We start from the raw sequence: 27,335 nt of genomic DNA, 5'->3' as shown, positions 1-27,335 counted from the left end.
TTCTTACCCACTTCTTCCATGCTCTTCACCTCTCACTCGGCTGCCCCTGGAGCACCCCTCTCCCGGGAAGCCTGGCTGAGCAAGACTTACATCTTCAGATGACATACAACCACTTCCAGTGGTCTCTTGCAGGAGACCCCAAGATGTTTTTCCTTTGGTAGTCTCTCAACTGCAGAGAGGAAAAAGAGAGTTGAGGCTCACGAGAACGGCAAGCCCCTGTACTCACACCCCACTTTACAAGTTAGATTTGCCATCTGACTTCATGCCACCAACATCTCCACCAGGTGCTGTGAGTAGTCCCCCCGTCCCATCCTCCCAATGACAGAAGAAATGGACTGATAACATGGTTTAAAGAAAAAATCTTTAGGAATTTTCACTCAGTCTTCAGACTCGAACTTCTGGGATGCCATGACTCAGTAGCTGCCAGCAGGCAGCGCTGCTCAAGCTCCTGCACCAGTGGATGCTGATGGCAGGAGGCAGTGAGGGGACAGTCAGGGGCACAGCCAGGCCCATTTCAGAGCAATCTGTTACAATCTCACATATGTCTGCATACGTGCATTAACACAGAAGGCTTTTTTTTCTCAGGAGACTCAAGCAGAATTGATGCTTCAGTCGCCTGTTTATCCTGTGCTGTGCTGAGCAACCCATGTTGAGACGACTGGGGGAAGATTCCCAACTGGGAAGGTCAGTTTGCTGAGATCTGATCCACAGAGGGTAAACAGATCACTCCAAAGAGCACTGATTGGGGGGCACTCTGGCCACAGGGTCATAAGGAATGAGAATGTGAGATGGAGAAGTCAGACAAAAATTGGAAAGTCTCCGTGGAGAAGTAGAAACCCCGCAGAAAACCAAACTAAACAATTCTTCCCAGTGTCTCCCAGAGCAGTTGCCAGCGTTTCAAGTTTACTAGGGAAGCGTAGGCTTTGTAGGCGCTCAGTGTTTAAAGGTGGGGTACAGTACAGAGCAAGCGAGCCTGAACCCTCTCCCGGGGTCGGGTCCCATGGTCTTGGGTCCCCCTCAAGTTGGTAATCTGCAGCCACAAGAGAAACCTGAAAGGGGGTTAGTCCTGGGGGGCTGGGGCAACAAATCAAGCACCCAGCTCTTGATGTGACATAAGGATGGTTCCCAGGGATTGTGAGGGAACTACATTCCACCCCTTGCCCCGCCACGCACATTCGCCGCTCCTCTTTGTCCTGGGCCAGCCCATTTATGAGAACCCCTTCTCTAGGTGCTGCTCCCTCATCACTGCTCTCTGGTCTGGCAGAGAGCCAAGGGGGTGGCTCAGGCCTGGTTATGAGGGTCTTCTGCAGGGATGCGATAATGTGGGTGGAGAAGGAGTTGGTTAAAGGTGGTAGGAGACATTTCCTGAATGTGAGCCTGTGTGAATTTCAGGAGGCAAGGAGCAAAAAGAAAAAAAAAGTAAAGTCATCATTAGTAGTGACCCCAAGAGTGGGAGGAGCCATGACACTATAGGATTTTGAAACCATGTCAGCGGGGAATTGGAGCCCCCACTTTCCCTTTCCATGTCTTTGTGTAGTTTCATGAAGGCTTCCACATTTTGTTCTACAATCTCTGATTCATTGACACAATAACAACATTCTTCCCTGAGGAACAGGCAGGTGCCCCCCTTGTTAGCCATTAACAGGTCCAGAGCCTGCTGGTTTTGGAGCATGGCCTGTGCCAGGGCGGGGGAGCTGTCTTTGTGATGATGCTAAAGACACAGAGGTTTTTTTCTAAGGAGGGGTAGATACCTTTAACCGAAATGTTAGAAGTGCAGGAATAAAAGCCGACAAGGGTGTCAGTTGGATAGCAGGGGTAGCTGTGATTGGAGTCCCATAGGGGGACTGAAAGTTGGGGAGTCTGGCAAGCAGCATCTGTTGTCTTGGTCGTAGTGGTATTGAGATTAATTGGAGCTGCCGCCAGTAGAGGCCTCTGAAGGGAAGCACAGAGGAAACAAGAAAGGTATTAGATCCCAAAGAGTTATGTAGGAATAGTATAGCGTTTTGTATTTTACGAATCCAGGTTGAGGGTGTCTCCGTCTTTTCTGATGATGTTAGCTGATTTTGTAGGACTTGCTCTGAATGGAGGATGTCCTGGGAGACTTGGACTGTGGCATTTTGTGTCAGGACATATTCCCTTGAGACGGACAATGTTGCCACTGGGTAGGAATGTCAGCCAGTGTACCCTGTGGCTTGGACTCCCTGTACCCAGCGTAGGTCCCAAGGACCTGAAATAGTATAGTTAACTTGATTCGTATTGAAACCCGTATTATGACAGATGGAGAGAACATTCGGCCTTTGTCTGGAAGGTGCACTGTACATGACGGGCAAGGGCACCCCCCATATTCTTTGTAGGTATTCTTGCAATGATCTAAGGTTTGATGGTAAAAGAAAGAAAACATGGTGTTCATAGTGTTGTTAATTGATGAAAGAGTTAGGGTAAGAGTGATGGGTGCTGTGCATCCGGCCTGTGGGCACTCCGCAGTACCCACCAAGTGGGTAGTCTCCGTGGATCCTGAGACAAAGGTCTCCCTAACTTTGAATTTCCACACATAGGACACTGAGTTAGGGGAGATTTTGACAAGAAATGCGCATCCTAGTAGGACCCAGGTTACAACATACATACTGCTTGTCTTCGGGCGCATGTTTGACCTGACAGAGATGGTACCAGGAGGGGTCTCCCAGAGGTGTTACCGCTATAGGCGTGATGAGAATGACTGTGTGCGGACCAGTCCATGGAGGCTGCAGTGGCTTTGGCTGAAGCAATTTGAGCAGAACTTGGTCTCCCGGATGCAGTGGTGGGGAAGGTCAGTTGAGGAGGTCGAGATTCAGGCAGGACTGGGTAAGTACCGGTCTGCATGTTCCTGGAGCAGTTGCAGAGCTCTCAGGAGAGTTTAGTCAGGTGACCCTTGATTAGCCCATTGGCGCGCTCCACCTTCCCTGAGGATTGCTGGTGGTGGGGAATGTGAAGCTTCCAGGTGATACCCAGAGCCGCAGAGACCTGCTGAGTAATCTTTGAGATAAAAGCTGGACCATTGTCAGATAGGACAGATGTGGGGAGGCCAACGCATGGGATAATGTGGTTAAGAAGGGCTTCGGTTAACCCCTGAGCTGTTTCTCTAGCTGCGGGGAAGGGCTTGACCCAACCTGTTATTGTATCAACCGTTGTGAGCAGATATTTAACTTTTTTGTGAGTAGGGAGGTGAGTAAAATCAACCTGCCAATCCTGTCCGGGTAAGTGTCCACGCAGCTGGTGAGCTGCAGAAGAAGGTTGGCGAATTCCCCCTTGAGGTGATCCAGGAGCACCTGTTTGACGATGGGAACACAGCTGCCAGACTTTTGCATTCAAGGAGGGGTGGAAAAGCAGACTCAGGATTTGGCGTTCATTAGGCTCCTAAGTCGGAGTGATGGAGGGGACAGATAGAGAGAGAATAGGACCAGGATCTGCAGCAGAGTGAGTGGTGGGAGCCCTTGGTGCTGCATCAGCCTTGTTATTCCCTGTGGTCACGTAAGAACTGTCCGTGTGGTGTCCTTCACAGTGGATAATGGCGAATTCAGTTGGAGGCTGCAAGGCCGCTAGAAGCTTAAGGATAAGTTTAACGTTCATGATGGGGGACCCCTGGGTGAAGAGGAACCCCCTTTCCTGCCAAATCGCAGCGTGACTGTGAGCCATAAGGAAGGCATATGTTGAATTCGTATAGATGGTGACTTTCTTATGGTGGCTGAGGGTCAGGGCCCCGGTAAGTGCTCTGAGTTCTGCCTTTCGGGAGGTGGTTCCTCTGGGCAGCTTTCCTGCCTCGATGACCTGATCGAGGGTAACCATGGCCTAGGCAGCCCTCCGCTGACCTCGCGCACCTTCGCAAGAGAAGCCGTCTGCAGACAGAGTCCAGTAGGCATCTGACAAGGGGAGTCGGCCAAACCCAGTCTGGAGGTTTGCATTTCGCCCAGGATTTCAGGTCACGAATGAGCGGCAGAAGGGGGGCCAGAGACAGAAGAGGGGCTGGGTTGAGTGAGACTCACTCTGACTGAGTGAGACTCGCCAGAGGATTTTCGATAAAGAGCACGTGGAAGTCCTGTGAGCGGGCAGGAGTGAGAGTGGAGAGCGGCGGGGAGACAGGAGGGCCTGAAGGTGTTGCGAGGAATGTGCTTGGACAGGTCTTCCCAGAGTAAGTTTGAGGGGTTCCTGGGTGAGTAGAGCTGCCGCCACCAGGGCTCTAAGGCAGGGTTGCCAGCCCCTGATGGTGGGATCCATCTGCTTGGAGAGATGTCGACAGGACACAGGGCTGGGCCCAGAGGCTGGGAAAGGCCGCCTGCCGCCATACCCCGACGTTCGTCTGTGCACAGGAGGAAAGGCTTTTCTGGGTCAGGAAGGCCAAGGACAGGTGCCCTTAGGAGGATATGTGTGAGTAAAAGGAAGGCCCTGCAGACCTCCCCGGGAGATTGGAGAAGTCCTTCGGGGGAGGCTTGTGCTGTGTCGTACAGTGGCTTGGCTAGGAAAGCAAAATTTGGGATCCAGTGACGCAAGAATCTGACCAAACCTAGGAAGGAAAGGATTTGTTCTCCGATTCATGGGAGGGAAGGTCCCGGGTGGCCTGTTTGTGGTCCACCTTCAGCTGTTTGGAGGAAGGAGTTAGTGGAAGACCCAGATAGACGGCTGTGGGAACTGAAAGTGGGCTTTGGACGGGGAGACACGGTATCCATTTGAGCCCAGGAAGGTGAGGAGTTGTGCAGTGAGTTGCTGAGATTGTGGCAGAGAAGGTCTGCAGAGGAGGAGGCCAGCGACATATCAAAGGAGAGTCCAGAAAGGAGTTGGACTTACCTGCTACCTTGACTTTTATCCTGGGCCCCTTGAAATTTATCGGGGTCGATGAGTCCGGGCCTCTTCCGTCCTCAGCTGCCAAACTGAAGACCGCCGCTGGCAAGAGTTGCAGGGGCTGGAAGGACTGGTCCACCGCAGCCAGGCATGGAGGGACAGTCACTTTTCTAGTGACCCTGGACGTTGCAGATGGGGCATGGTCCTGGCAGGTGTTGGGGCATTGCCTGGACCAGTGGCCTTCTCGACCACATTTGAAGCAGGCTCCCAGCGGTGGTCGGTTGGGGGCCATGGGGCCCGTTGTCGTCCTCTGTCGGGCGGCAGGCACTGCGGTGGTTGGAGGAGCAGGGCCTGGCAGTCTCAAGGCCCTACCAGGGCCTGAGCTTGAAGCCCAGCCTTCTGGAGACTACGGGGTTCCCTCTCTGCCCTGTCCTGTTCCTTCCGGTTTTTAAAAACTGTCAAGGCCATATTCAGCAGGTCCTGCATAGGGGTTTGAGGACAGTCCTCAGCCTTCTTTAAAAAAAAAAAAAAGATTTATTTATTCATTTACACTAGAACCGGAGTCCAGGCCAGATACGTGGGAGGGTGAGAGGTTTCACTAGAGACAGAATGGGGAACAGAACAGGCAGACTGACGAAATACACTGCTGAAGGGAGTAGCGGGCGAGGCAGGAGAGGTCTGCTGTGCCATGTGGGACCCTCGCTGGCCGGCCAGCATGGAACCGGCACTGCAGAGGCCTCGGAGAGACTCACAGCGCGGTGCATTGCCATCTGCGCCATCAGGGGAGTCCTCTTGTAACAGGGTGGTCCCCAGGAAAGGGGGAGGTTCCCTGCCCCACCCAAGGGAGGGTGGAGCTGAGCAGGAAGAGGAGAAGCTGCAGAAGAGACTGAGGTAGGAAGCAGGATGGAGCCAGGAGACCTGGAGGAGGCACATGGAGCCTAGAGACACGTGAAGAAACTGCCTTGTCTTTTGGTCATAGACTGGGTGACACAGATGTGGGTGAGACCCATGGGGTGGTGACCATGGCAGCTTTTATCTTGATGTTGATTTTGCTCTTTTCCTTCCGGGCTTGTCTGGTTGTTTGTGACCCTTTTCTGTGGGTCCCCACTGGAAGATGCTTTAGACTTGTAGCAGGCTTTGGGGCCTTGTTCTGGGCGAATCCCATTTGGATGGACTTTTACCCACGAGGGGACGGGTAACTCTGGATGCTTCATTTAGAAACTAGACTCTGCCTTACTTGTATTGTTTCCTAGTTTTATTAAAGTTCCTTCCCATTAAAGTCTCCTATGTTTTGTGTTGATGCGGCGGATGGCAGAATCCATTTAGAATAGGCAGGTTTGCGGGGTTTTGGGCTGCCCCTCTCCCTGTCTTATAACAGATTTGGTGACCATGAAGATTTAGGACAGAGCCATCCGTGGTTAGTCAGCCCCATGGGGAAATTGGGCTTCCCTATGGCACTGGCTACCATAAGCGCAAATTTGATTTTTGGTTTCTCTAGTGTGTTTGTTTCATATGTCGATTTGCTGTTGAAAAACTGGCTTGGGCTTTGTGAAGATTCTGTGTGTTTGTGTGTAGTTTGTTTGTGGTGACTTGCTAAGAGATTTTAATTTGTGGAAATTTTTCTGTGCCAGTTTTACTCAAAAGTTTGGACAGTACATTGGACCATGTGGCCAGATCAAAGATGAAGTCTGAGGCCACTTGGCATGCTCTTGTAAAATTCAGAGGTTCTTGTTGCTAGGACTTTGGGACTTTTTTTTGGTAATCTCTACTGTCTCATTAGCATTTCTAAAGGCAATAATGGTTCTTCTGTGGTATGTTGCTTTGTCTTTGGCTACTTCCTGCTCTCTGCCTGATGGATTTTGCAAGCCAATTGTGGAGCAGTGGTGTTTAAATTAGCAAATGTATGCCTGGGTGTTAAGGAAAGAGTAGCCTTAAGCAGTAACTGGTAATTGCTGGTAGCCTTGATGAATTCTTGGAGATAACTTGAATTTTTGCAAAGTCTGGATCAGAAAAATTAACAAGACTTTGTCTGAGTCTGAAAGGATTTGCTGCTGTGAATTTTGTCTACACAATTTGTTTTGGGCATGTTTGCCATTTTGAATACTGGATTTGTTCAATTGCTGGTGTAAGACAAAATTCTAAGTTTCTGCTTCCTACTGAGGAAGGTCTGTTATGGAAAGCACTCTTTAGGGTGCATCATGTAACTGTACCAGGTTTTCATACCTGTGTTGTTGTTGTCCCTCCCTAGTGTGGGGGAGGTGTAATCTGTGTTTAGATGTTTAATCTGCTCTTTCAGCTTCTGTCCCAGAGTGGCTAACAGAAGTAAGGAGATGACTCCTTTTAATTAAAAGTTAATTACTGATATTTTGATTTTGCTTTTTCAGGTTCTATTCCAGGAAACCCAAGGAGTGCCTGCTTGGTGGCTAACAAGAAATGACTCCTTTTGCTTAAAAGTTAACTGTTACTTTTATTCTTTCAGTTGCTGTACAGAATACCCCAGGATTGACTTCTAATAAAAAGTCTTCAACACTGAAAACCCTAATGTGATAAACAAGGTCGTGTAACCCTTGTGATTAATAAAACTTTTCCTTCCTGTTTCCAAAGTCTTAGATTTGTAGGATGACAACTGGAAATTTTTCTGCCAGCAACACTCCACATTTTTTTTGGACTTTGACATTTTTTTTTCTGAGCCTATGGAGTAAAACTGCAGTTACATAACATATTCTACGTGGCATAACTAAAAAAAAACTGTCTGTCTATATGTTGTATGTCTGTATGTCCTTGTGTCTAACTGTCTTACCTCCAGTGATTGACAAATTGGTATACATGGTGCCCATAGACATTAAAAAAAAAAAAAAGAGTCTCCAGTTAAGAAAAAAACTAAAAGTTATGGTTTGATTGTCAACATTGTGCTACTGAACTAAGCCGGTGCCTTCATAGAGATTGAATATTGTTGTTTCTGTTATTTTTCTGATATTTATGGCAAAGCTTCCCAGAAATCTAAATTCAAGTACAAATTTGGTAGCCTGTCATTTGACTGATGCAAGGAAATTTTGTGGAGCCTCAGTAGAGCTCCTGAGACACTCCACGAAGTTTCTCCTTTTCCTCCTGGAAAGGCATTATATAGATTTGTTCTATTTGGCTTTTACCTAATGAAGTAAAACTGGAAGGGAAGCATTGTCACTTGAAAAAATGGTAAAACTTTGGTATGTACAAAATGTTAACAGTAGTTTTCTAAAATGTGTATGAAAAAAACCTCTCAATATCTGGTATGTATGTAAATTGTCAATGGTGATTGTCACCTTGTAATATTGTATAATTCAATTGTTTCACATCTACAAAAATTGTTTCTGGAAATATAGGGAGAAAAGGTCTCAACAAATTCCTATTGATGAAACTGTTGAGAGTAAAAAACTTTCCTACAAAGGACTAAATAAACCTGAAAATACACCTGACATTTACTAAGGTTTCTTTGACATAATACTGGAAATTTTTTTATGCATTCTGTCCTGAATCCACGAAGTTTTTGTTTTGTTTTGTTCTGTTTTGAGTAACCAGAATCTACAGAAAGGTTGCAATTTTTTTTCCAGCAAAGCTAACTTGTCACATTTTTCTCTCCCCTTGTGCCACCATAGATATGGTGGAATAAAAATTAAAAGGGGGGATTGTAACAGGGTGGTCCCCAGGAAAGGGGGAGGTTCCCTGCCCCACCCAAGGGAGGGTGGAGCTGAGCAGGAAGAGGAGAAGCTGCAGAAGAGACTGAGGTAGGAAGCAGGATGGAGCCAGGAGACCTGGAGGAGGCACATGGAGCCTATGACACATGAAGAAACTGCCTTGTCTTTTGGTCATAGACTGGGTGACACAGATGTGGGTGAGACCCATGGGGAGGTGACCATGGCAGCTTTTATCTTGATGTTGATTTTGCTCTTTTCCTTCCGGGCTTGTCTGGTTGTTTGTGACCCTTTTCTGTGGGTCCCCACTGGAAGATGCTTTAGACTTGTAGCAGGCTTTGGGGCCTTGTTCTGGGCGAATCCCATTTGGATGAACTTTTACCCACGAGGGGACGGGTAACTCTGGATGCTTCATTTAGAAACTAGACTCTGCCTTACTTGTATTGTTTCCTAGTTTTATTAAAGTTCCTTCCCATTAAAGTCTCCTATGTTTTGTGTTGATGCGGCGGATGGCAGAACCCATTTAGAATAGGCAGGTTTGCGGGGTTTTGGGCTGCCCCTCTCCCTGTCCTATAATACTCTCAAACTTCTTAAGCTTCTATTAATGTCAGGAGCTGACTGAGATATAAAATGGGTAGCCAGAACTGTTGCGCCTCCATTTGAGTCAGGGTCAAGCCTGGTATGGCGCTGGAACGCCTCCGTCAGGCGACTAAGGAAGGCAGCAGGGTTTTCTGAGGCAGACTGGGTGATCTCCCTGAGCTTAGCAAAATTTACACTTTTGTGCACAGCTGCTTGGAGACCAGCTAGGAGACAGGTAATAAAATGGTCTTGGTGAGTCCTGCCCCGGGGGTCCTGCCTGTGTCAGTCTGGTAGCCCCACCCCAGCTCTGGGCTGGGAACTGCTGCAGAGCCTGGGGCCATGGTTGTGTCAGTCACAGGGACCTGATCTGCATGGTCTTGGGCAGACCTAAAAACCTGCTCCCTTTTGTCAGAGGTCAGGGTGGAAGAGAGGATCACATGTAGTCATGACAAGTAAGGTCACAGGCTTGGGTAAGATAAGGAAACTCTTTGGTGTAGGTGGTGGGATTGTTAGTGAAAGAGCCAAGAAGCTTTTCAGTCTGGGAGAGACCAGATGGAGAGGAAGGACCATGGACCCTAATTCCTCCTTCACTCCCCGCCACTTCCCTGAGGGGACCCAGAAGAGGACCACCCAGAACGGGTGTGGTGGCTAGGAGGTGAAAAAAAGAGGGGAGGCCGGATTGGGGAGCTGGAGGAGGTGAAGACTGAGAATCTAGAGGATCAGAAAACGTTGAAGAGGGTCCAGAGAGGGGGAGAGTGAGAGGAGTCTCAAGACTTGGAGATGTGGCAGGTTTTCAGGAGGGAGGGGCTGGAGGGGGGCACGGGAGCACAAGAGAAAGCAAGGATGGCCCTAAGGGAACTCTGACCATTTTCCATTGCGGTGACAGAACTCTTTAGGTCTGTAAGGATGGAGAAGTCAAAAGCGCCATGCTCGGCCCGTGGGAGCCATTGTCCAATTGGTATTGAGGCCACGCAACGCTGCAGCAAAAGATGAGACGCTTAGGGCACATATCTGGCCTAAGCCCCAGGGGACCGAGGTTTGAGAGAAGGCATCTGCCGCGAGGGTGATAGATAAGCTTCAGTCAGAAGTTGGCTCTCAGAGAGAATTTGATTCCTATATTGGTCACACACGCACTTAAGTTCATACAGGCAAGCCAACCCCAGGTTCCCAAAGTACCTCCGACTGAAGACAGCCACTGAGACTTGTCTTACCCGGGCCTTCCACCTAGGTGGATGTTCTCTGGCTGTGGAAGTCTCTAGGCTCGAGGACCTGCAGTGCAGATGGTCACGCAGGGTGTTGAGCTGATAGGCCGCTTGTGCCGCTGTCAGGGAGCAGGCCGTCAGGGAGCCTTCGAAATTCATGCTGGGGGTGCAGCCCCCATCCCCCTATGTGAGTGTGCTGCTGGGGCAGGGCAGCCACCTTGGGAGCTTTGGAACCAGATCCACCACAGGGCAGAGGAGGTCTGACCCCTCCTCCTTATTGTGGCAACTGAGTCCCTTCAGGAAGGCTCAGGTTGTCTGATGGCTTTGGAAAGCCTGAGGGTCCAAGCCACACCCTCGACCCGCAGCCACCTTGCAACCAGGCAGGCCACAGAGCGCCTTGCCCTCCGTGCCTACTGTTGCTGTTCCCGCCAGCACAGGGCCAAGGCAGTCCCTGTGCCCCAGCTGAAGCACCGAAGCCTGCCTGCAGGCCCATGGACCTGGGCCTGCTGTTCCATAGTGTCACTTCTCCTTTTTCAGCCAGGGGACCTCAGTGTCGGCTGACCTGGGCAAGTCGGCTTCTCTGAGTTCTACCCAAGCTGGTCAGTAAAACTTGCCCCAAAGACCTGCCTGCCCCCGCACCCCTACACTGATGCTTGCTCTTCTGCTTTTCCACACCAGGAAGGGCCCAGCCTCACCTACACGACCTGTGGTCCCCCAGCCTGCTGAGGCTCCCCTCTTAGACTTATAAGCCTGTGGCCACTAGCATCTGGCCTCCTGCCCTCCCTGCCTCCCCAGGGTCCATATGGGGAACTACTGTGCTTTCTGCCTACCCCAGGGGGCCCCCGGTGCTCCCTCTAGCCATCCTCTCAGCTCTGCCCTCCCGGGGCAAACAGTGGTATTCCACCTGTCTTTCTCCATCAGAAATGGTGGAGTCACGTGGGGCCCGAGGCCGCCTACTCCTGACACTAAGGGTGACCCTGGGCTGGTGGGTTGAAAAACAGGGGAACAGAGGGAGGGAGCCGGAGGGGGCCGATCACATGTCTGGCCCACGGGTGCACTGTCTCATGTGTGTGAGAGGCCGGCGAGTGAGCAGGGAGAGGCTCCAGCTCCTGCTCCTGCATCCCCCCTCGCTGTCCCCCCTCTCCTCTCATCCAGAACCCCTGCCCACACCCTCCCCTGCTTCGTCTTCCCTCCCCACCTCCCCCCCAGCGCTGCAGCCCAGGCTGCACCTGCCTTCCCAGCTCTCCCCCTTCTCTGCCCTCCCCCGTTTTCTCTCTGCTTCTCTCCAGCTGCCAGCTGATCGGGTCAGGCAAGTCCATCCCGTCCTGAGAACCCCAGGGCCCCCTTCGACCTCTAACCAGACCCCTCCTCTTCCTGGGACACCTCTCTTCCCAGGCCTGCCTGGGTGACTGTTCTGTGACTTGGCCCCCGGCCCCCATGCCTCCCCCTTCCTCTGTGACTTTAGTCTGTTGTGGCGGTGAGCTGACACCCCAGGCGTGACCTCGGTGACTCTTGTGCCCCCTCGGTGATATTGCTCCTGCCCTGCTCTATACATGTCTATAAATACACGGGAACACACACACACGTGCAAGCGCGCATCCCTGGTGCTGGGAACCGCCGGCTGTGCTGTCCTTCTGAGTCTTGTGGCCCAACTACAAGCAAACACTGTCACCCCAGCCACCCCCGCCAACACGTGCCACCTCCGACGAGCCTCCCTGCCATTCCCGGCCTGTGCACAGTCAGCCCCCCCAGCCACTTTCCTGCCCCATCCCCGAGCATGGGGGTGCTGTCCCGGCAGCTGTGTGCTTCTGGCCGCGACCAGTCCTGCTGTCTCTTGGCTGAGAATGAAACCCATTTCTGAACAATGGGGAGCAACGTGTTGTGTGCTGGCTGTGTTCTGTGGCGTTCAGGGGGAAGGGAAGGTTTAAGCATGAGGGCGCAGGGGTGCCTGGGAGGCCCCAGTTTTTCCCAGGCTGCTCGGGAAAGCACCTGGACTTAGCTGGTCTTCATCTGAACCCTGCTGTGGCCACCAGGGAGTGCCAGCCTGGAGGACTCATGGGGCCTGGGTGGGGGCCCCAGAGGAACAGGGTGAGAGGAGAAATGCCTAGGCTGGAAGCCAGTACTCTGGCCCTCCCGGGGCTGCATGCAGCCCACAGGCCCTACAGGTCAGAGAGCTGAGGGGGATTGGATGCCCTGACAGGCAGCGCCAATGTGCACCTTGCACCCCAAAGCCTGCCCTCTGCTGGCAGGACCCACACCCAGCGCAGCGCCTGAGCCCAGATCCCAGGGCCTGACCATGAGGTGAGTTCGGTTTATTCAGAAACAAAAGTGAAACCCCAGGAACCACTCCCTGGCCTTGCCTCCTTCCTCTGTCCTGGGCGATCTATAAATAAGTTTCCTCCATGTCAACTGATTCATAGAAACCTCCTCTCCCAGGGGCCACCGCAGCCTCCGCTGTGATACAGGGGCCGTCTCAGCCCCATGTACACACGTCTCAGCACAGTATGTACACCGCGGGGTGCCCGCACGCCTTCCTCCTGGCCTCCACCAGCCACCCCGGCCCGGCTTCTGGCCAAGCCCAGTTTTCCACAGGGTTGGGGGAGTGTGTACCCCCAAATTGCCTGAGTAAGCCATGCATCCCCTCTATGGGGACTTTCTGTAAAAGAAGCAGTGAAGGCCACCTCTGCAAATCCGGGGTGGCCCCAAGATAATCAGGCACAGAGGCCCATGGGACTTTTGCAAAGACAGCAAGTGGAGGCCACCCCCTTGTGGACTGCGGTGGCCTCATACCTGTGGGACATTCGAGAGGAGCGACGGGGGAGGCCACCCCTTTGCGGATTGGGGTGGCCTCATGCCTGCAGGACTTTTGTGAGGAGGGGGATGGGGGAGTTCTCCCCTTTGTGGATTGGGGTGGCCTCATACTTTTGTGAGGGGGCAAGGGGGAGACCACCCCTTTGTGCACTGGGGTGGCTTCATGCGTGTGGATCTTTTGTGAGGGGCGGAACGGGAGAGGCCACTCCTCTGCAGATTGGGTGGCCTCATGCCCATGGGCCTTTTGTGAGGGGGGAAGGAGGAGGCCACCCCTTTGCACATTGGGGTGGCCTCATGCCCATGGGACTTTTGTGAGGAGGACAGCGGAAGCCACCCCTTTGTGGATTGGGGTAGCCTCATGCCCGCAGGGCTTGAGGGGTGATGGGGGAGGCCACCCCTTTGCAGATTGGGGTGGCCTCATGCCCGCGGACCTTTTGTGAGCGGGGACAGGGGAGGACACCCCTTTGAGGACTGTGGTGGCCTCATGCCCGCGGGACTTTTGTGAGTGGGACAGGGTAACCTCAAGCTGCAAGACATGTGTAGTGAGCAGAGCCCGCCCTTAACAGGTGTTTTCCCACAAAATAATCGGGCACACATGCCCATGGGGACTTTTGCTAGGTAGTACGAGAGGCCTCCCCTTTGCAGATAGGGATCACCTCCAGAATAATTGGGTGCAACAAAAAGTAAAAATAAAAAAAATAAAGAAAAATCAAAACAATTATTGGGTCCAACAAAAAATTAAAAAAAACAAAACAAAAAAAAACAAAATTGGGTGCAAAGGCCCATGGGGAAATTTCAAAAGGGAGCAGGGGAGGCCACCCCTTTGTGGATCTGGGTGGTCTCAAATAAACCACTGCTATCTCTGTGGCTACATTCTAGACAGGTGTTGGTGCCCACCTGCCCCAGCTGGTATCTCTGTCTGCACTTAGCCCCCGTGCTGGGCTTTCAAAGTGCTGCCCCGCTCGACATGGTTGGGGTGAGGTGGGGGGCACGTGGCCCAAAATTGCCTAATATAACCTAGGCCCTCTGCAAGAAGGCCTGGTAAGGATTCAATTGGTCATTCAAGGAGCCCCTATATTGTAGAATTGAGCCCCCTAAATACCTAGCTGGATATTTCTAGCTCCTTGCCTCTGGAAGTATGATTAGTCCAGAGTTAAATGAAGACACAGCCCTAACCTCAGAGGCTAGGGTCTGCACCTATTTCACCCTATTAGATAGGGGAGTTGTTGGACCCCTTTTTTAAGCCAAGGGATCAAAGGACGACTGGGAAGGAGAGCCAAAGGATGGGGGGGAAAGCCTGGGGAACAGGGATGGGTTGGTGAGGGCCAGGTGGGGGCAGAGCCTCCGGCCCCATGCCGGTGGCCTAGACCACCATTATCTTCACCTCCTTGTCGTCAGCCTGGTAGAAGAAGGGAAGGCATGGGCTGTTTCCAATGGTGACGCCTTCCTTGGAGTTCTGCATTTCTTGAAGCAGCTGAATGACCTGCTGCGCAGAGGCGTTCTCGAGGGGAGTCAGGCCCAGCTGGGCCTCACCCTGGGTCGGCTGCACATCGTGGACAAGGCTCACCTTACTTGGTTCTTTAGAGAGTGTAAGGGCAGGAGCAGGGCACAGCGCAGGTTTTCTGATCCCATGCAGACCGGGTAAAGGAGGAGTCAGAGTCCTCAGTGGCTTTGCAGGTTTTTTATTGGGGTTCACCAGGCATATGGCAGGCAGGGGTGCTGGCTGGGGGGCTGGGGGGCTGGGAGGCCTGCCAGCCTCCCAGCCCCCAACAAATCTTCACTTTATCTGGGCTCTCTGGTGATCTCGGCTTCTCTTCCGGCTTCAGCTTCGGCTTCTACTGCTGCTGCTGGCGTCCCCGTGACGCCGCCCTTAAAAGCACAGTCTTAGCTCAGCTGAATCCCATCTACCTATGCCCACACCCTACTCCAGGTGCCCGCCATCAGGCATGCATTCAGGACAAGGATCCATCATCTATCCTGATGGCAGAGGGCAGAAAAGCCTGATATTTTCTTTACCCTACAGAGAGACAGAGACAGGATGCTGTGTGCCTGGCGGAGTGTGCTCTTCCTGACCAGCCGCCCGTTAGGGGCTTTCCTCACCTTGGACGTTGGCGGTGCCAAGCTTCTTGGGGACTAGGCATGAGCTAGTGGGCTCAGCAGCAGGGTTCTGGGCGGGTGCTCAGGGCTTCGCCCGCCATTCGTTGCGTGCCTCCACCAGCCGCAAAACCAGCTCTTGCAGCTCTAACAGCTTCACCTGGAAGCAGAGATGCTCAGAAGCCCGCCCTGCCCCAGCCGCACCACCATGGAGCCAGAGCTCTGACTACCTTCATCTCCTCTTTGTCCTGGGCCAGCTGGCTTATGGACTCCTCCTTTTCTTGGTGCTCCTCCCTCATCACTGCTCTCTGGTTCTGGTAGAGAGCGATGTATTCTCCTAGGGGGAGGGCGCGCAGACAGCTCAGCTGCTGGGGTCTCCCCAGCCTCTGCATAGCAGCTGCAGGGCACAAACCTCCCCACTCATCGATGGTGTCAGTCTCTCCAGACATCTGGATACATCGATGCTCCAGCTCCTCCATCCAGTCCTGTAAGCCCACTTTCTCCTGCATGAGCTCGGTAAAGCGGCCCTCGGCCAGACAGCGGGCTCAGGGGCTCAGCAGTGCCGGCCTGCCCAGCACCCAGCCCGCCTAGCCCTCCGGACAACCACACTGTAGGGTAAGATAAAACTATCAGGCTTTTCTGCCCTCCCGCCTTTAGGATAGATGAGGGAACCCTGTGGTCTGAATGCAAACCTGATGCAGGCACCTGGAGTAGGGTGTGGGCATATGTAGATGGGATTCACCTGGGCTAAGACTGGGCTTTTAAGGGTGGCATTCACAGCAAAAGCAGAGAAACGTAAGCAGAACCGAGAGAGCAGAGCAGCAGAGACCACCAGAGAACGCCAGAGAGCCCAGAAAGAGTGAAGACTTGCTGGGGGCTGGGAGGCCTATCAGCCTCCTGACCCCCTAGCACCCCTACCTGCCATGTATCTGGTAAATCCCAATAAGCCTACAAAAGCCACTGAGGCTTCCAGGACTCTCTTCTCCTGGACCTAGTCTGCTGGATCAGAAAACCTGCCCCGTGTCCATTCCTTCCTCTCTTACAATTGGTGTAAGTCAGCACGATGATCCATGCAGACCAGTATGGAGCCCTCCGAAGACCTGGAGGGACTGAGGAGCAGCAGACAGTGTTTGCCTGTGACAGCGCTGGACGTGTCATGGCGGGACAGGGGAAGGGCAAAGTCCGGGAGCTGCGGGATGAGACCTCGCCTGGAGGAGGAGATGCCCGAGAGGACCAGCCAACAATCCCCGCCTAGGCAGCAAGAATCGTCGGGGGAGAAAGGACCACGACTCAGAGCTCCCCAGTGTGGACAAAGGAAAAAGCCGATGAACTTGGACTAATGGACTAACAATCCCGCCAGAAGGGGGAGGACCTTGGCAAGTTTGATATGTTTTGGGGACCCTGAGGAAGGATGGGATTGTCCACCCCCAGAGATGGGAGTCTGGGGGTGTCAGTGGGCCTTGGTGGCCAAAGGCAGCCGGTGTACTGCCCAGCAGCTAAGCAGAGGAGAAAAGCCAACTGAGAAGGCAAAAGCTGGTGCTAAGTTCGGGAAGCCCTGAGCGGCTGTTACGCACTACGTAAGCTAAAGGCCAGTGAGTCTTTTAAAATCACCTGTGGGTGATGCCCTGCTCATAGTTGAGTGAGGGTGAGGAGCTGAGGAGCCCATCTTTGGGGGATGGGTAGGGAACGTGGCTTGTGGTGGAGCCCACAGCCAAAGAGGGGACCCAAGAGAGGCTGCATGTGGACTTGTATCCACGGATCCCCGACCCATGTGCTTGTGCAGTGGGTTGGCCTGAGTGCAGGGGCCTGCATGTTGCATTGGTGGCTACGAAAGCCAAGTGTTGGAGCAACCACAGATAGAAAACCCTGAGGGATGGGCGATTACCCCCAAAGAGTACAGAATTGCCAACCCAAGAGTGAGTGCATCCTGGGGGTGGATGCCGTGTGTGGCTTGTGGCCGAGACTGCAGCCGCAGGGGGCCGGGAAGCCTGATGGCTCCTGGCGTGTGACAGCTGATGCCTGAGTGGTTCCCTCCCTCGCATGAGCAGTGCCTTTGGCAGCGGAAGTGGTGGATCATCTACTGGTGCCAATAATTAATTGTCTTTTGCCACTAGGTTGATGCCCTGCCTGGACTTATTTGTGTTCTGTTATATTTCATTGTGATATATTTCATTTGCTTTTGTGGGCCATGGCTGCAGTGTTCCTATTCGTCAAGAGAAACGCGTGTATCACTTGTATAGACTGTCTGGCAGAAAACCCTGAGGGGGTGGATTGTAGGGTCAGGTAAAAGTATCAGGCTTTTCTGCTCTCCCGCTCATAGGATGGATGATGGAACCCTGCGGTCCCAAATGCATGCCTGATACGGGCACCTGGAGTAGGGTGTGGGCATAGGTAGATGGGATTCACCTGGGCTAAGATGGGCTTTTAAGGGTGGCATCACGGGGACGCCAGCAGCAGCAGAGAAGCAGAAGCAGAACCGAGAGAGCAGAGCAGCAGAGACCACCAGAGAACGCCAGAGAGCCCAGAAAGAGTGAAGACTTGCTTGGGGCTGGGAGGCCTGTCAGCCTCCTGGCCCCCTAGCACCCCTACCTGCCATGTATCTGGTAAATCCCAATAAAAGCCTGCAAAATTCACTGAGGCTTCCAGGACTCACTTCTCCTGTACCTGGTCTGCTGGATCAGAAAACCTGCCCTGTGGCCATTCCTTCCTGCCTTACACACACTCACCTGCAGTTTCTTCTTCTCACCAGGCTCCCTGAAGGGCCTGGTGGGTCTCCCCAGGCACACTTTCCCCCCGGGGGCTGGGGCCTCCATCTTCTCAGTCTCCTGGTCCCATGGGGCTACCTGCTGAGCCAAGAGCCAGCAGACCAGCTTTTGCTCCTTTAGCTGCCTGTGCAGCCGCGCCTGTTCTTCCTCAGCACTGGCCAAGGCCGAGTCACAAAATGCCACCTGTGGGCCAGAGGTGCATGGTGCCCCTGTGGGCCCGGCAGGAGTTTGGGAGGCACACCTCTCAGGGCCTCCGTGGGCACACCTTATTCGAGGATGGTGTTGGTGTCTACCCGCTGGCTCCCAGCAGAGGTGGGTGAAAGCTTAATCAAAGGGAGGGAAACCAAGAAGAAAGGTGTGCTGGTGGGAGGGGGAAGGTGGGGCAGGGAAGGGGCCCCAGGGCCGAGCTCACCATGGCCTCGCAGCTGTCTAGATTGTCCGGGATGCTTAGTTTTGTCAGGGGACACTTGTCCTCCTCTTCCTCCTCCTCTTCACTGTTCAGTCCATTTACTGTTGGGGGGGGGCAGCCAGAGGGGCTCAGAGAACCCCTGGGTTCTGAAGCAGCCCTGAAAGCCAGCAAGATCTGCCCCCTCCTCTCTGTGCAACCCCGCGCCAGCAAGTCCCCAAAGGAGAAGGATCCAAGTTGTCCTAAGGGTGGCTTCCATCTCTTTGGAGTGCTCCTTTAGGGGTGTCGGAAACTGTTCACCAGACTGAGACTGGCACTGGAGACAACACTCCACCAGAGTGTTGATGCTGTGTTGCTGGGCACTGTCCCTTACTGTTCCCTCCCTCTGTATTTACTTAGTTCCAACAGGGAATCAGCTAGTTGGTGATTTTGTTCTGGTCATGAGGTGGCACCAGAGACCTGTCCTTGCTGACCTTTGCTTTTTCCCAGTGGTTCTCAGCTGGCCTTAGGCTATTTATAGATCTCCGTGGAGTCCTTGTCTTCCTCTGATGGCGCCCGGAGCCGCTCGATCACCTCTGTGGTGATTTCTTCACCATTCTCCACAGTTCCCATTTGTGGGGTGCGGTGCCTGAAATAGTTCCTCTCTACTCAGTGTCCCAGTTGATCTGTAGTTCGTTCTTGCAGTTTTTTTTTTTTTTTTCCCTCCTTTCCGTTGGTCGGAGAGAGCCTACTCAGTGGGTGGGGGAGGGTAGCAGGGTTCTGACTCTTTCCCTTTTTTTAAAAAAAAAGAAATAATAAAACTTCTCTTTGGCAGAGACAAAAAGTCTCTGTCTTGTGGGGAAACTCACTGTGTATGTGAAAGGGGGAATCTGGGGAAACTTTTATCAGAAGTGACCCAAGAACCCCAACTGTGAACCCAACACCTCTCCAAAATATCACTCCTCACCAATGTCAACGTTATAAAAACAAGCAAAGTCAGAGAAACAGTCAGCAAGAGGCACATCGAGGAGAACTGGCTGTAACTGAGTGAGGCAATTTGGATTATGGAACATAAAATGTGCATTAGGAAAAACTGATGAAATTAAGCACGGAGTTTGGTCACTGTGTCAACATTGCTTCATTAGCTGTGAAAAAAAAAGACAACTGTATTCATGTAAGATGTTAACAAAGTGGAAATGGTGTGGGATGAATAAGAACTGTACTATCTTTGCAACTTTTCTGTAAATTTAACAGTATTCATTAAATGTTATGTGTTTTTTTTTTAAGTCCTCAATACTAAATAGGTTGTAAAAGGAAAAAATGATCTACTTTCCTGTTTCCCCAGGTTTTGTTATCCAGAGGCTGGAGAGAGGGGTCCTGGGGAGAAAAGCTGGAAACCTCACACCCAGGGCATTCCCCCGAGTCTCCTCTCCTCTGAGCCCTGCTTCTCTGACTCCTCACAGAGCATCTCACCACCAGGACGCCGCCCTCCAGGACCCCCAACTCTGCCCATCTCAGAACCGGCCCTGTCCGGGCAGCTCCACCAGAATCCGAAACACTCCACCAGAATCGGGAAACAGTCAGACAACCCTTTTTATACCGGGGCTGCCCTGAACAGTTTGGCGCAGTAAAGAAAAGGGGAGCCAAGCTAAACTTTCTCAAAGGAAGGGAAAATTCATTGCGCCCCCAGGCAAGCGTCGTACCCAAGATGGGTGTCCCTGAAATCGTGCCCGTTGTGGGGGGAGATGTCATTTCATAGGGTGAGGAGAGGTTAGGCAGGAAAACTGGGTTGGCGGGGGGGAAACAGGCTTAGGGGGAACTAAGTTGTTTTTTCGTGGAGCTGAGTTGTTTTCTCCTGCTTATGGCTTCAGTTTTGGTTTGATGGAATCAGGGGTACTGGTGTCAGGGCCATCTTGTTGTTTGTATGTGGGCTTCCCCATTCCTGGCCCCTGCATCGACCTTTCATACCAGCCTTTTGTTGAAAAGGGGCAATGGTTCTCTGTTTGGCTACTTCCTGCTGGACAGGGGCGAAGACCAGGGTGGGCGCTCAGGCCTGGTTATGAGACAGTTTTGCAGCGCGAGCATATGGGTGGAGAAGGAGTTGGTTAAAGGTGGTATGGGACAGTTCTTGGATCCGGTGTTGGATGAAATGGAGTAAGCATGGGGCAAAAAGAAAAAATGAGGAGATTAGGATAAGAAGCCCTATGAGTGGTAATACCTGGTCCGAGGCTGTGCTGATCTGGAATTGCTGGGCATAGACAGAAGAACTGGAAGTGGCTTGAAGAGATGGGATTAGAAACAGAGGAAGGAGAGGGGCCTCCCCGGTGGCGCAGCGGTTGACGGTTGAGCGCTGGGTTGTGAAGCTGCCCACAGCCTCTACAGCACTGGTTCAATCCCTGGCCTCAAGGCGAGGGTCCCACATGGCGGGCAGACCTCTCCTGCCGCCCACTGCTCCCCTCAGCAGTGTGCTTCGTCAAGTCTGCCTGTTCTGCTCTTCGCTTTGTCTCTGGTGAGTTCTCTCACCCTCCTGTGTTTCTGACTGTACCCAGCGCTTGCATAAATAAATCTTTAAAAAAAAAAAAAAAGAAACAGAGGAAGGAGAATCAGAGGGCCTCTACTCTATAGGCTGAGTGGGATGTGGACCAGGGATGCATTGATGCAAACCCGAGTTGGGCCCATGTGCTTGTATACATACTGTTTGTCCACAGGGACCGCTTTGACCCTGGACAGCTGATGCCTTGACAGCCATTGGTGTAGTCAGGATGATCGTGTGTGGACCCATCCACTTTGGCGGAAGTGGTTTTGGAGAGATGGCTTTCAGAAGAACCTGGTCTCCAGGGCACAGCAGGTTGAAAGGTGCATCAGGGGACGGAGGCACAGGTTGTGGCAGACAAAGGTCTGCGTGTTCTTGGAGCAGCTGTCTGAGCAAAGAGAAGTATGGAAAATATCCAGCCAACAGTGTAGGTTGGACGCGGAGCTCATGGTTAGTAAGAAGAGGTCTGCCATACATCCGTTCAAGGGGGCTCAGGAACAAGGGGCCATGGGGAGTGGCTCGGAGGTGCACTAAAGCCAGTGGGAGCAGCTCCACCCAGGATTTGTGGGCTCTGTGGAGAGTTTGGCTAGGTGGTCTCTGGTCAGACCATTTACCCGTTCTACCTTACCAGAGGATTGCAGTCGGGAGGGAATGTGTAGTTTCCAGGTGATGCCCAGGGAGGAGACCTGTGGAGTAATCTTTGAGATAAAGGCAGGTCCACTGTCCGAATGGTGATGGTGTCCACCGTAGTAAGAAGAGGGTGTTACCTGCGTTAGGGAGTGGAACACCCGTGAAGCCTGGCAGGATGGAGAGTCGAGGATTGGGAGAGGGAGATGAGAGGGTCTTTAACAAAGAGAGTAGAAATCTAACAGACAAGAGGGTGATGGAGGGGAGAGAGCCTGATGAGTGAGCAGGTCCTGGAGCCAATGTGGAGAACTAACATTTACAGGTTGGCCCAGTGTGGGTTTTAAGGCCTTAGGTCTAGTGAGATGAGAAGCTGCCGCAAGTGCACGCAGGCAGGGCTGCCATCCTCTTACAGTGGGATCCATTTGTTTAGAGAAATAAGCAACTGCTCGCTGGACTGGCGTAGGTTGGCCCAGAACCCCTAGAGCAACGCCCTGTTGCTCATCTGTCAATTTCAGGAATGGCTTTCCCGGGTCTGGGAGTGCGAAGGCTCATCTCAGAGAGCTTTTCCTGGATAAAGCAGAGAAAATGGGGTGTAGAAACAAATAAAAGCATGATCATGATCACCAGGCCTACTAGGGGCAGGATCCATGGCAGTAAGGGAGAGTTGGTCCAAGTTTGGATGTCCTGGCCCCAGCTTCAGCTGACAAAAGGTCAGTCAGAGGGGGCTTTGCTGGTCAGATGAGCAAGCCCATGAATGTGTTGGAGGAGGGGGAGACACCTGAGTACACACGATTTCTCACCAAAACCTCCCTGTCAGACCTTCAACACTTTCTTTTGCTTGCTTTCATTCTAATGCCATTTCATTTTACCCATCCGGCTTTACATTATCTTAAGGCCCTTCAGAATATCCCTCTTCCATACATTTCTTTTTTCAAACACTCATACCTCACCTCACTTGCATTTACCAGACTTAGCAAAACCTTAGTTTTAGAAGGGAATTGAACACCATCTAAACAATGATGAAAAAACACAAATTTAAGGTAGACAGCCCCTGTAGTTTTTCATTCCTGTACCCAGTGATTTAATTGGCAGAGAATGGTGTCCAAAGCCTGCATCTGTTGGGCGATATTAATGTTTCCAATTTGGCTAAGGTCACCCTGCAGGGTTTGAATCCAGGGAGGAGGAAGGGTGGGTAGCCGTCTGGAGAGGATTTTTAAAAGGAGAAATTCCAGCTGGACTGACACTGTGTAAGAATCCCAAGTTGCAAAATCCCTCCTGCACGTACTCCATGACGAGCTGCAGCTTCGGCCCAGGGGACACTGGACACCTAGGTGTGCTCACTGCGGGACTGAGACTGATCATAGCCTAGGCTTCGTGGAGCAGGAAGATGTGCGGATTTTCCAGCTGAGCAGGTCATGGTGGATTAGGGCTGCTCTGTGAATAACCTCTGCCCACCTTGGAGAGTCCCGTTTGGATTCTAATATACTGGTCCCAGAGTCTTTCTTAAGGGGAGCTAGAGAGCCTATCTATGTGCTCCTTGCAATCTGCACGATTTACCACCCAGGCCCAAGCCTTTGCAAGAGCTCCTGCATCCTCTGCACCATCTGTGTGCCCAGGGGTGAGCAGCAGGTTTCTCCCACCAAGGGGGCAGTACCTAAGATGGGGGAGAGAGGCCCAGGGTTCCTCGCCTGTGGCCCTGGGACCTCTGGAGGCTCTGCCCACACAGCCCCACACCCCTCTCCTGGTCCTGTACCTGCTCAACTCTCCCCAACCCCTCCGCACGCCAACCCTCACCCGCTCTGCTCCTCTCCAGATGCTTCACCAGTTTCGTTGCCTGCCTGGTCCTTCACCTGCTCTGCTCCAGGGACATCAGTGCTGCCCAGACTTCTGTGCTGCAGTCCTGTGAGTCTCATGCTGCTCCTGGCCCCTCTGACTGGGCCCAGCCCCGGAGCCTCTCCAGAGCCTCAACCTTCCCTGGTGTACTCCTGTTCACCATGGCCACTGAGTGCTTGTTCTTTGGGGGTGGGGGGTTTTCTGCCGGGTATGGCACTATTTTTAATCTTTGTTGCTCTCCAGTTCCAATGCTGCACAGCAGCAACAAAATTCTAGGATAATTTCTAATACTCTATCTCTGGCCCTGATGATTGCTGAAGGGGCCACTGCACTGGAAGGCCAGTCACATATTGGGGGACGTCTTAGGGTGGTGCTGGAGGGCTTGGGAGCTGGACTGATTGTGTTGGCCCTGCTTTCCTGGTCCCTCTGCAGCTGGGGGCCTGTCTCAGTGGTGCTGCCGTGCTCCCCAGTGTTCTCCAGCTGGGGTCTAGCCACAGAGGTGCTGGTGTCCCCCCAGCCATCCTCCAGCTCTGGGCCTAGCGCAGAGGGACTGCCCTTTGGGGTGTCCTCTAGCAGGGGGCTTGGACCTGCAGCAGTGGTGTGCTGCTGCGCATCCTCCAGCTCAGGGACCTGGTGGAGATAACCCTGTTGCCCCGGGTGACATCCTTTTCCCTCTTTTGGACTTCCTGCTTTCGCAGGATACCTGGCCTTGGGGCATTCCCCAAAACCTCAGGCTGAGGGAGTGGGGTGGGTATCTTTTCCAATCTTCTGCACTGGGTGCTTTCCCAGGATACCCGGCCTTGGGGTATTCCCCGAAACCTCAGGTGCCGGCGGGGTGGGGATGGGTGGGGAGTCCTTGTAATCAGGGTAACCGGGATCCTGGAAGGTGACGCGCTTCGGCACCTGGAAGGTAACGCGCCTGGGCCGCTCCTCGCCCTCCTCCTCATAGTCCTCCTCCCCCGCCTGCTTCCTGGAGCTGAGGATCAGGTAGGTGGCCATGACCTCGCGGTACTTGTTAGTGTCAATGGCCTCCCGAATTTCCTGCCTCTGGTAGCCCAGGCGCTCCATACCTTTGGTTATCGTCAGGTCCTGGGGGCAGAGCGACGGCTCGCTGAAGGGCAGGAGTCCCCTGCTCGTTTCTGCTACCCAGGCGTGCTGCTGGATGCTCTCCAGGGTGCTACGCTTCCAGGGGTCCCGTGCCAGCATTTTGGCCAGCAGGTCCCCGCCCTGGACCATGAGGTAGGTGGTCTGGTGGACGTTCCCACCCAGGACGCACTCCCTGATTGCCCTGAGGCTGGGGCCCCTGAAGGGCAGTGTGCCGGTCACCATTTCGTAGGGCATGATGCCCAGGCTCCACACGTCCACCTTGGGGCCGTTGTACTGCTGGCCAAGGTAGACCTTGGGGGCCCTGTATTCTGGGCGACAGCAGCACGTGCTCAGGGCCTGGGGGAAGCCTTGGACACTGAGACCGAAGAGGTAAAGGACCTATACAAAGAAAACTATAAAACACTATTAAAAGAAATAGAAGAAGACACAAAGAAATGGAAAGACATCCCCTGCTCATGGATTGGTAGAGTAAACATTATTAAATGGCCATCCTACCAAAAGCAATATACAGATTCAATGCTATTCCAATCAAAATCTCAATGTCATTCTTCAAAGAACTAGAACAATTATTGATGAAATTCATATGGAATTACAAAAAACTCCGAATAGCCAAGCTCTCCTGAAAAAAAAAGAAGGGAATGGAGGCATCACACTCCCAGACTTCAAACTCTACTACAAAGCCATAATCATCAAAACTGCATGGTATTGGAACAAAAACAGACACACAGACCAATGGAATCGAATAGAAAATCCAGAAATAAACCCACAGATTTATGGTCAACTAATCTTTGACAAAGGAGCAAAGACTATGCATTGGAGCAAAGAAAGTTTGTTCAATAAATGGTGCTGGGAAAACTGGGTTGCCACATGCAAAAGAATGAAGCTTGACCACTACCTCACACCATACACAAAAATCAACTCAAAATGGATTAAAGAACTAGACATAAGACCTGAAACCATAAAATACATAGAAGGAAATATAGGCGAAACACTACGTGATTTGCACATCAAAGATATCTTTACAAACACATCACCCAAAGCAGTGATAGTGAAGGCAAAGATAAACAGCTGGGACTACATCAAATTAAAGAGCTTCTGCACAGCAAAAAAGACAATAACAAAAACAAAGAGAAACCCCACCAACTGGGAGAACATTTTTTTACACAACACTAATGATAAAGAACTGATCACAAAAATCTGCAAAGAGCTGATGAGACTCAACAACAACAAAGAAAATAATCCAGTCAAAAATTGGGCAGAAGAGCTAAAAAGAAACTTCTCTGAAGAGGAAATGCAAATGGCCAACAGACATATGAAAAAATGTTCAACATCACTTGTAATCAGGGAAATGCAAATCAAAACTACCATGAGATACCATCTTACACCAGTGAGAATGGCACATATTAAAAAAACTAGCAACAACAAATATTGGCGAGGGTGTGGAGAAAAAGGAACTCTCTGCACTGTTGGTGGGAGTGCAAACTGGTCCAACCACTATGGAGAGCTGTGTGGAGATTTCTGGACCTACTAAACATAGAGCTTCCATATGATCCAGCAATTCCACTCCTAGGTATTTACCCAAAGGACACCTGCACCCCTATGATTATAGCAGCACTATTTACAATAGCTAAGATTTGGAAACAGCCCAAATGCCCAAAAATAGATGACTGGATCAAGAAGATGTGGTACATATATACCATGGAATATTACTCAGCATTCAAAAAAGATAAACACATGCAGTTTGCAGCAACATGGATGGCGCTGGAAGGGATCATGCTCAGCGAAATAAGCCAGAAAGAAAAACAAAACTACCAGATGGACTCACTCATAGCAGGAATCTAGAAAACTTAAATAAGGGACCAGGAAAATGAGTAACTATAAGAAAGTAAAATTCAAAATCAACAAAAAACTTTGAACCAGAGACACTTTTTTGGAGGTGGGTGGCGGGAGGGGAGGGATTGGGGTCAGAATGGGGGGGGGTTGCAATTGTTGGGGAATATAAAAATAAAATTTATTATTAAAAAAAAGAATAACTACTTTTTAAAACTAATGCACATGACCAAATTTTAAAAAAAAAATCAAAAAATCTGTTTGTATCACTATCTAATGCCTTAGGAGTATTAGTTATAAATGACAACTATATAAAGTCTAATAAAAAATTCCCAATTTTGAGATCAGGATTTAAGATTTTGGTAATCAAAAACTAGATCAAAACTTAATGGTTGAATTTGTAGCATTCAAGCCTTACAGTTTTCATGTTGAGTATCAATATTTTATGTTGAAATGTCTCTATTTTCAAAAGGAAGCACACAGTATTCAGGAAAAAAAAAAGAGTAATTGACCTAGTCTACATCAAAAAAGATAAGTTTGCATTTTGATGATTAGTCCTAAATCTCTTGATAAAATTCTTTTCCAGAAAAATCCCAGATTGACTTCTTTCTTTCCCCTTGTCCTAGCAAAATCTAGCCTCATGGGCAAGTTCCTTAGCAACACTGTGTTCCTCACAGGTATGTAGGAAATGTATATGATATTAAGTCTCTCTTATTTTTCTTGGTTTTCATCAATCTATCTAGTACTTGCCTAAGAAAGAAATTTGGTTTTTGGGATGTTATAATTTGCAACTCTGAAATTAATTTAAAATTCCTGTCCTAAGAAAAACTAACAGCTACAATTGGTATCTCTCCCTTAAATTTTTTCTTTTATCATTATTTAAATGGTGGCCAAATTTCATATAAAACTAAGGTCTTATTAAGTTTAAGAATGAGAATGTTAAACAATATCACTTTCTCTAAATATTGTTGAGCTTGCAGGTTTATTTTTTTGCTTCTTATTATAAGAAAACTAAAATTTAATGACATCTCACCTAAACAAATTAAGACAGTTAAAATATGTGTTTCTGTATGAGATATCCAAGAT

The 27,335-nt window shown here is 51.2% G+C and overlaps 1 protein-coding gene across 1 annotated transcript; it reads right to left on the bottom strand.

Annotated features, from left to right (window-relative positions):
• Positions 1 to 20,386: 20,386 nt before the first annotated feature.
• LOC129146415 (serine/threonine-protein kinase MARK1-like) lies at positions 20,387 to 25,934 on the bottom strand. The gene is made up of 2 exons (XM_054698531.1): positions 21,015 to 25,934; positions 20,387 to 20,885 (listed from the first exon to the last, which is right to left on the bottom strand). Exon 1 carries the CDS (start codon positions 24,651 to 24,653, stop codon positions 24,042 to 24,044), a length of 612 nt encoding a protein of 203 aa, XP_054554506.1. The 5' UTR covers positions 24,654 to 25,934; the 3' UTR covers positions 20,387 to 20,885; positions 21,015 to 24,041.
• Between the last annotated feature and the right edge of the window lie 1,401 nt (positions 25,935 to 27,335).

This window comes from Talpa occidentalis, unplaced genomic scaffold (genome assembly GCF_014898055.3).
Source record: "Talpa occidentalis isolate TD23 unplaced genomic scaffold, MPIMG_talOcc4v2.1 talOcc4.2, whole genome shotgun sequence".
NCBI classification, from domain to species: Eukaryota; Metazoa; Chordata; class Mammalia; order Eulipotyphla; family Talpidae; genus Talpa; species Talpa occidentalis.
Note: the sequence above shows the minus strand (reverse complement) of the source record. Positions and strands in the feature narration are given on the sequence as shown.

Excerpts from the sequence above, each read along its gene's own strand:
- LOC129146415 (XM_054698531.1), bottom strand. The coding sequence starts at position 24,653 with ATGCCCTACGAAATGGTGACCGGCACACTGCCCTTCAGGGGCCCCAGC.